General features: G+C 38.3%; 1 protein-coding gene across 2 annotated transcripts in view; it reads right to left on the bottom strand.

The window, feature by feature from the left end:
* Positions 1-3,719: 3,719 nt before the first annotated feature.
* EIF2S3 (eukaryotic translation initiation factor 2 subunit gamma) overlaps positions 3,720-9,701 on the bottom strand; it is a 16,340-nt gene continuing 10,358 nt past the window's right edge. Inside the window, exons 10-12 of one of the 2 annotated variants that reach the window (XM_027096716.1) lie at positions 8,846-9,015; positions 8,295-8,467; positions 3,720-4,308 (exon numbers count right to left, since the gene is read on the bottom strand). In XM_027096716.1, coding sequence (XP_026952517.1) covers positions 4,245-4,308; positions 8,295-8,467; positions 8,846-9,015 — 407 coding nt within the window. In that variant the 3' untranslated portion in view covers positions 3,720-4,244. The remainder of the gene's footprint in view (positions 4,309-8,294; positions 8,468-8,845; positions 9,016-9,701) is intronic. The other variant, XM_027096718.1, reaches the window with a different exon arrangement.

Raw genomic sequence — 9,701 nt, forward strand, 5'->3', positions numbered from 1 at the left:
AGGTTTTAAATAAAAGATCTTTTATCCCCAAATGGCTCACGATTTTGACTAAAAAAGTCTATTCTTTTTCTCACTGACATAAAATGCTGCCTATAGCATGTATTATTAAAATTTTATATCTGGTTGTAAAGTTTGTTCCAATGATTGATCTACTTCTGCATCAATACCACACTTCTTATATTGTGGCTTTATCATATGTTCTAAAACATGTCAACTCTCCCGTCATATTCTTTTAAACGTTTATTTACTATTCCCCCCAAACCCCGTCAAGAACGCTTACATTTTTATTCATTCACTTATTTATTTACCTGTGCTGCGTGGCTTGTGGGATCTTAGTTCCCCAACAAGGGATTGAACCCGGGGCCTCGGCAGTGAGAATGCAGAGTCCTAACTAATGGACCGCCAGGGAATTCCGGTTTATTTACGATTCTCGTGAATCTTACTTTTCCAAATCTTTAATATCAACTGGACAAGTTCTTTAAAAAACCTTATTGAAATTTTTATTCAGAATGCACTGAATTGGGCTTCCCTGGTGGTGCAGTGGTTAAGAATCCGCCTGCCAATGCAGGGGACACGGGTTCGAGCCCTGGTCTGTGAAGATCCCACATGCCACGCAACTAAGCCCATGCACCACAACTACTGAGCCTGTGCTCTAGAGCCTGCATGCCACAACTACTGAGCCCGCGCGCCTAGAGCCCGTGCTCCACGACAAGAGAAGCCATCACAATTAGAAGCCCGCACACCACAAGAGTAGCCCCCGCTCGCCACAACTAGAGAAAGCCTGTGCACAGCACGGAAGACCCAACACAGCCAAAAATAAAAATTAATTTAAAAAATAATAAACTATAAAAAAATACACTGAATTTATAGGTGGAAAAAAAGGAGTCATCTGTACAATATTGAGTATTCTCATCTAAGAGTATTGCCTATTTTCTCATTACTCATATGCTCCTCTCGTCCTTCAACAAATTAGTTTTATTCATGTATAGTTTGCATAATCTTGTTAAATTTATACCCGGTAAGTTTATACCCATGGCATTTTCTGATTTGTGTGTCTGTGTGTACATGTGTGTGGTATAAACTAATTAGTAAATTATTTAGTAAACTAATAATTTTTGCATGTTTATTTTGAACTGTCACCTCACTGAACTCTCACAGCAGTTCAAGTTTTTCAGTTTCTGGGTTGTATTTTCTAGGCAGACAATCTTATTATACCTTGTAAGTAACGTTCTGTCGCTTCCATTTCTATCTCATTTGCTAAGCCCCAGAGAACAATATTGTAGAATTCAAGCGGTGGCTGATATTCTTGACTTGTTCCAGACACTAATGAGAATATAGAGAAGCCAAACAATCATATGAATTCTGGTGCAATGCAATTGACGACTACTTCCCAACCCTCTGAATTTACCCTTGTTATTTCATTAACCTCACCACCCCACATTTTACCCAGTTGAAACTTTATCCCACCTACAGCATTACGGAAGGATGTTACTGTGCTCCAATGTTTCATCATTAAAAATGATTCCGATAGTTCTCTAAGTACCTTATATCAAGTTAATAGGGTCCTTCTCTACATTACCTACTTTTAAAAAATTTTGAATTGTATCAAATACATCTTCAAGGTATGCTTTTTCCTTTCCACCTCTAAAAGCTCCAGGTACATACAAGAATGCATTACTCTTTCAATAGAATGTTGGACTTAAGTTACTAGTATTTTAGTATGGATTTTATAACTGTGTGAGAATGGTCTCTAGTGGTTTGCTTTTGCTTTGTTTTTGGTAGTGTTCTCTCCACGTTTGGGCAGCAAGGATATAATAATTTTGAACAATGAATTAGAATGTCTCCTTTTTTGCTTCCTTTTTTTGTCCTACATTCTGGTACAAATTAAACAACAGGAATTACCCATTCCTTGTATTGTGAGTTTGTGGAAACTTCTGCAGAGGAAATTTTTTAATAACCTCAGTTTCTTGATTATCAATATTTTAAGGGTATCTGCTTCATCTCTGGTAATTTAAAAAATTTTTATGTATTTCCAGAGAAGCATTCGTTTCCTTTCACCATATTAAATTTTTCTAGAAATAGAATTTCAGAAGTTTTATGGGAGTGCAGCTATTTGCACACTCTTATTAAAAGAAAAATTCTTTTTTGCTCTGCAAAAACCAAAAACATACACACACATCATCATCATCATCTTTGGAGGTTACATACAAAGAGTGAAATAGTAGAGTGAGCTTTCTAGGTCAGCCTGGAAATCATTTGGAAGATGTCAAAGCTACTGTCCTGATGCCCCCCATTCCTGTGAGATGAACTTTATAATTTATCAGAGTGGTGCATAGCATTCTCTCTTACAAAAAGGTTAACTCTGGCTGTGTTGAGAACAGACTGCAGTGGAGCAAGTGTGGAAGTGAGGAGTTGTTACAGGGCTATTCAAGGTGAGAGCCACTGGTGGCTTGGACTAGGACAGTAGCAGTGCAGATGGTGAGAACTGGTCAGATTCTGAAAATACCTTGACAGAAGAGCCAACAGGATTTACATATATAGTGTACTTTCATCAATAACCTCGCATTACAGGCAGATTCTCAACCAGGTACAACTTTTGCTGAGAATCACTGTTCTATGAACACAAGGCCCACTGTTTTCATATTTGCATATTCCCATTTACACTAAGCACAGTGCTTTGCAAATTTGTTGAAATTCATGTGGATGTTTGAAATAGAAAAGACTTCTGGTTTCAGTTCTGACGTGAGATCAATTACAATAAATTAGTGAACTTGGGTCTTATGTTACTCCAGAATTTCTGGTAGAAGGTGCTTACAAAACACATGGGGACATGTTAGACATAAAATTAATGTTTGGATTAAAACCTTGTTTCATTTAAGTGTGTTCTCCATGCTGTAACACAACCCTTCAAAGTCAAGGAAGTACGTAACATTAATATGTTTCCCCAAAACTTATAAACTTACGTAACAACCAGAGCCACAGCTTTTAAACGTCTACAAGGCAGCATGTCCAAGGCCCAGAAGAGCACAAGGTTGCAACTGTGGCATCAAGTCCCACATTAAATGAAAATTTAAGAAAAGCAAACAAGAGTATTATCAGACTACCAAACCTTAGTAAGATTCTGCTATTTGATGCTCCTACTTCTCAACTCTCTAAATTTGTTACTCAACACAGGGGAGCTTTAAAAATTAATGCCTGGGCTCCACCCAAAGCCAATTAAAATCAGAATCTCTGTGGAGCATCTATCGTTTTTTAAGCTTCCCCAACAATTCTAATGTCAGCCAGAGTTAAGAACCACTGCTTTAACAGAATTTTATGAAACAAAAATAAACAAAAATTAAAATGCATAACACAGGAAAAGTGCAGGAACACGGAGAATAAGTTAAAAGCGAAAGGGCTCACCCTTTTGCTGTAGAACATTTTTTGCCTCCCGAAAGTTCCAAAGATTACTAATATTTGAATCTACATCATAACCTTATCAATTAAGCAGTTAAGAAAAAACATAAAATAAGGACTGGAAAAGATCTTTGTTACTTAACTAAAATCATCTGGTGTTAACAGTACTTTCCAATGGGGGAATGCTGTAGGGCTTCGGGCATAAAGCAATGCAGAAACAATCGCAGGGCATCACGGGGAGAGGATGAGAACTTCGGGCTCTAGCTTCCTGTGTTCTAGTCCAGAAAAAGGGGAGAGAAAGGAATGTCCATGGGAACAAGCCCTCATGCCTGAAAGGACAATTTTATTTGAACCTATTAATTTGTCACTCAAAAAGATAAAAGCAACATAAAATATGAGGTAAAGGGAAGTTGGTCTTCAAGAATTTGTCTTCAAGTTTTTACTGATAACAATAATCCTTCAAGCCTGGAGCTACTCAAAGACGAATCATGAAAAATAAGAAGAAGAATTTTATTTCAAACAGATTCAGTGGTATGTGTGCTACAGCAAAGGCTGGTTGTAGCAGTTTCCTTTCAAACCTGCACTGATGTATAAATTAGATGTTATTTGGGAATGGTTAATTTCTGGTAAAATGTAGATTCAATCCAACATTATGCCAATTTTTACATTTATTGTAGACCCTATTTTAGTACTAGAGGTTAAATTTTCATCACCAAAAAATGAGAATAACCTTACAGCTACTCCTAAGGTAATGAGCTGTGAAATTAATTCCTCACTATTGCTTTGAAAATATACCCCTAGGTTGTTAAGAGAAATTCCGACTTCATCCAAATCTGTTATTTAATTCTTCAGTCATCATCTACTGTTGGCTTGATTGTCACTCCTCTTCTTATTTGACCCCAACCAATTAAACTGCAAAATGAAAATAAAAGAAATCATGAATTTTATATCCATTTCATTATCATTACCACATAATCACATGACATAACTAGTTTTACTTGCCTATCTGCTAAGTCTAAATTTGTTTACAAAACATGCTCCTCCAGAAAGAAAGCTCACATTATCTTCTTAGACCCAGAGAGATGGGCTCTAGCCAGAAGGAATGATAGGAAAAGCAAACAAAAAGGTGCTAGTATAAATATGCTCATCTTCACTCTTATCAAAATATACCTGCCCCTCAGAACCACTGATGAAGCAACTTCCAGTCCGCCCAAGGAACCATGCTCATACACAAACCACCTCAGTCTGATTTTTTTTTTTTTAATTTCATTCTCTTTTCCTCTTTGAAAAATGTTTTTATGTTTTGTTCTGTTTTGTTTTTTAACCATTCACAGCACTTCAACAGATCACCATGGCTTGCTTTATCATGACTTTAGCTGGTAAAGGAAATTAAGAGAAGACCTAGAGGACTAGATAATCTATAAACAGATTACTCTCAAGAGCAGAGGGATTTCTGCTCCTTCTCTCTTTCAATGTCTGCTCTAGTCACTGGTCAGGCCAGACTGCTACCTCAACTGTAGCTTCTAGAACAGAACTTACCTAAGCATGGGTTAAAAACAACAAATCTAAAGAATGTAAGGATCATTCAGATGCTTCCATTTCTTTTAACATACTTGCTAATTTTTAAGCAACATATAAAATTTCATTTGGGTAGAATCCTCTTACAATATTAGTAGACAGGGACCTCACTGGTGGTCCAGTGGCTAAGACTCTGTGCTCCCAATGCAGGGGGACTGGGTGCGATCCCTGGTCAGGGAACTAGATCCCACATGCTGCAACTAAGAGTTCACGTGCCACAGCTAAAGCTCCCGCACGCAGCAACGAAGATCCTGTGTGCCACAACTAAGACCTGGCGCAGCCAAATAAATAAATAAATATAAAAAAAAACAGTACACAGACACAAAAAGATCATTCCTTTCTTTTAAAATACACTGTAAATCAGTATGTCTATAACAGCAAATAGTATAATCACACAAGAGAGTAAAATCAAGCAGGCATAAATCACCACAAAGCAGAAATGATTTACTTAAAAGAGAACAAAAAGTTTAACTCTGTTTAAATTAGAGAGTAATAATTCATATCTTCTGAACAGTAAATGGTGAGAGACCATCCTGAGGCACTGTACCAGGGAAGCCTTAATAAGGGAGGTAGGTAATGAGAAAAAAACAAAGCCAAGGGTGATTTGAGTAATTATGGGGACAATCAGGACACAGAACAGTCTAATTTAGAGGGTTTATACGAGACAAAGCAGGAGAAACTTAAAATTCATTCAAGCAGGCTTCCAGAAAGGTCCTGAATATCAGAAAGTAGCGGGAAGCTACTAAAAATTACTGAGTACAGCATGAAAAAATGTTTTACGGAGATTAATTTTGACTGAGTACTTAAGTAACAGCGGAGAGGCAAATTCGGAATTTTTTGCAATAACTTTTATGTGTGAAATGATGGTGGTATGGGCTATAATGAGGTCACACAGAATAGAAAGGAAACAGTAGATTCAGTAACTAACCAGGAAAAGAGAAAAGAGACAGGAGTCAACAATATGTGCATGTTTCCTAGCTCTATCCACTCGAAGCGTCCCGAAGCAACAGCACCTTAGGAGCAGCAAGCACACCTAGCACCCGTATCTGCATTTCTAATACCATTTTCCACTAAGAGGAACCAGGGCTCCCTCAGGAGAAATGACCAATTCTAAACTGGAGCAGGGGAGAGGTACAAGATGATTCCAGAACATCTTGTGCCACAAAGTAAGGAACTGTCAAAAAAACAAAAACAAACCCAATGGGGAAATATTGAGGCTTGCGCAAGTCCCAACCTGTCCATGGGGTTGCTATCTGCTTCGTAAAACAAAGCAGAGGGTTTGTCTTCTAAGAAAAGTCATCTTCTCTGAAAAAGCCTCTTATGTAGTTGGCTTTGGCATCTTCCCAAGGTAGGAGGGCAGGGACTGATTCTGGGTTTTCAGTTGAGGTAGAGAAGACAGTGGCTATTACCAGAAAGTCCAGAGTGGGATGCAGTTACCTGCAGAATGCATCACTGCTAACCAAGCCTGGGTTTCATGACAGTCATAGAAATGGATTCCTTAATAAAATACTAGGTTAAAAAAAAAAGAGGAGAAATGTCAAAAGGACATAGGAGTCACCTAAAGGGTCTCTACTGGACAAATCCTCGACAATTTGGGTATCAAAATAAATAAAAACAGGTTATCACCTCACACCAGTCAGAATGGGCATCATCAGAAAATCTACGAACAACAAATGCTGGAGAGGATGTGGAGAAAAGGGAACACTCTTGCACTATTGGTGGGAATGTAAATTGATACAGCCACTACAGGTAGAACAGTATGGAGGTTCCTTAAAAAACTAAAAATAGAACTACCATACGACCCAGCAATCCCACTACTGGGCATATACCTGAGAAAACCATAGTTCAAAGAGTCATGTACCACAATGTTCATTGCATCACTGTTTACAATAGCCAGGACATGGAAGCAACCTAAGTGCCCACTGACAGACAAATGGATAAAGATGTGGTACATATATACAATGGAATATTACTCAGCCATAAAAAGGAACGAAATTGGGTCATTTGTAGAGACACGGATGGATCTAGAGACTGTCATACAGAGTGAAGTAAGTCAGAAAGAGAAAAACAAATACGTGTACTAACGCATATTCGTGGAACCTAGAAAAATGGTACAGATGAACCAGTTTGCAAGGCAGAAATAGAGACAGAGATGGACAGAACAAACTTGGCGGGGTGGGGAGGTGGTGGTGGGATGAATTGGGAGATTGGGATTGACATATATACACTAATATGTATAAAATGAACAACTAATAAGAACCTGCTGTATAAAAAATAAATAAAATTCAAAAATTCAAAATAAATAAATAAATAAGAACAGTAATGAATCATAACCTACTGAATAAAATAGGATGCCATGAGTGCGTATTATAACTAGATAAGTAAATAACGGGGCAGAAAGAATGACAAATGATAAATGAGGAGTGGTGGAGCTGGGGGATGGGGATCACCATTTTGTAAACACTATAATCAAGCTCAGTTCAGACAAAAATCATCAGTGGATGCTAAATCCAGCGGGGTGGGATTTGATGAGGAGCAGGCTATTTGCATAGAGTCGCCCCACAGAACGCTTATTTGCAAGGGTAAAAAAGAGTAACCATATAGTGGAGAAACTGGCTAACACCTTAACTGCATGATCAAAATTAACCTCAACAAGGAGGAATCAGATATCACGTGTCTCTGGCTGCGACTCCCTAAGGAGAGAATCACCACCTACACGAAAGTATTCCAACCAAGAATACGTAACCTAAACCTAATCTTAGGAAATACCAAGTAAACCCAAACTGAGCAGCAGTCTAGAAAGGAACTAGCTTGTATTCTTCAAAATTGCCAATGACAAGACAAAGAAAGGCTGAGGAAGTTCCAGATTAGAGATCAAGAGACATGAAAACTAAATGCAATGCGTGATCCCAGACGGGGGACACAGAGGACATTACTGGAAGAAGTGATAAAACTGGAAAAGACTGTAGATTTCAGTATTTTAACAATGTTAAACTTGTTAAGTGGTTATATAAGAGAATATCCTTGTTTTTAGGAAACATTCACCGAAGTATTAAGACATCAAGGGGCAACCTATTCCTCAAATGGTTCAGAAAAAGATAAGGGAGATATTAAACCTAAGTTCACTGGTTTTCACATAGGTTGTGTCTATCACAAATCAGGCCTAGAAATACAGATTTCTAAGTCAACTGAATAAACAGTTGAGACTTGAAACCACAGTATAGTAACTGTTGCGTTCAAGGTAAAGTGTGTTTGTGCATGTGTTAAGAAAACTGATTCTGTCTTTTTTATTAGACACTGACAAAGGCTAATAAACTTACCGCCAGTGTTTCTCAACTCTTCGGCTAAGTGCAATTTTTTCTCCTACTTCTGTGCACACAGGATTAGTCAAAACAATTTTGCCCAAATCAGCCTTGACTGCACTAACTCTTCCTCCTGTCGACAGGGATCCTATGTTCACCATAAGCACTTCATTCTTAGACAGCTTTTGCACCTAGGGAAATCAAGGGGGGAAAAATAAACCCCAAAATCAAGAAAATGCTTTCCAAATAACTGCTTATTTTCCTACCACCTTGCCAACAAAAGATGTCAGCAATTTTCCATCTCTGCCAACCTGATCTCAGCAAGACTTTTTAAAAAAATCACATGGATAATAGGAATTATCATGTCACTGTCATACATGACATGCTGTTTCCTGTTTTGTTTTACTTTGAACTGACTGCCATACAGAAGTTCTCAATTTTCAGGAAGTCAAATTTATCTACCTCTTCCTTTTTCTTAATCCCATGTTAAATGAAAAGAAATGAACCTCAAAACTGGTCTTAACTTCACTGTCACTTTTTTTGGAACAGGAATTACAGAAAGCACTTACTTTTGCTGCTTTCTTGTCTCCTTCAGTGCGTACACCTAGAAGCCGTCTAAGCAGGAAATAGGAAATTTCCAGTTCTGTGAAGATCTCAGGTAAAGCTCCAACTGCACCAAGTACCTGCCCCACCATTCTGTCAGCTCGGCACAAAGTGGGGTCAATTTTCGTTCCAACTCCTAATACAAAATAAGATATACATTTTATTGTTCAACATTTTATTTCCTATAAAGCTGTTTACCCAAAAGACTTAGTCAAACAAGTACAGCATATACCTATACATTTCAATACACACTTATATTTTCATACTCATGTATTAGCTACATAGATGTGACAAAATACCTGTTTTATCTGAAGAAACAGAACTGTAAACTCATGGGTTAGTTGGGCATTTGAGAACAGAAAGATTCTCTTGATTTAAATTCTAAGCAAAGGACAAAAAGAGCTAAGAGCCTAACTCAAAAAGGAGCCTGAATATCCTTAATGAAGGTTGAAAAGATACGAAATTCATAATGAGTAGTTTTCAGGATATTTGCCTGCCATTTCTCCCCTGAAAGGCTGATCAAAAAGACAGCTTAAAGACTTTATATGATTCCTGGGATCCACTTCAAAATATTTTATCTGTATGTCTTTCAAGGAGAAGAGGGAAGAAGATACAAAGATGAGGCAAGAATAGTAAAGTAGGGCTTCCCTGGTGGCGCAGTGGTTGAGAGTCCACCTGCCAATGCAGGGGACATGGGTTCGTGCCCCGGTCCGGGAGGATCCCACATGCCGCGGAGCGGCTGGGCCCATGAGCCATGGCCGCTGAACCTGCGCGTCCAAGCCTGTGCTCCGCAGCGGGAGAGGCCACAGCAGTGAGAGGCCC

The sequence above is a fragment of the Aethalodelphis obliquidens genome, unplaced genomic scaffold (assembly GCF_003676395.1).
Source record: "Aethalodelphis obliquidens isolate GAN/ISIS:26980383/991018 unplaced genomic scaffold, ASM367639v1 scaffold107, whole genome shotgun sequence".
NCBI lineage: Eukaryota > Metazoa > Chordata > Mammalia > Artiodactyla > Delphinidae > Aethalodelphis > Aethalodelphis obliquidens.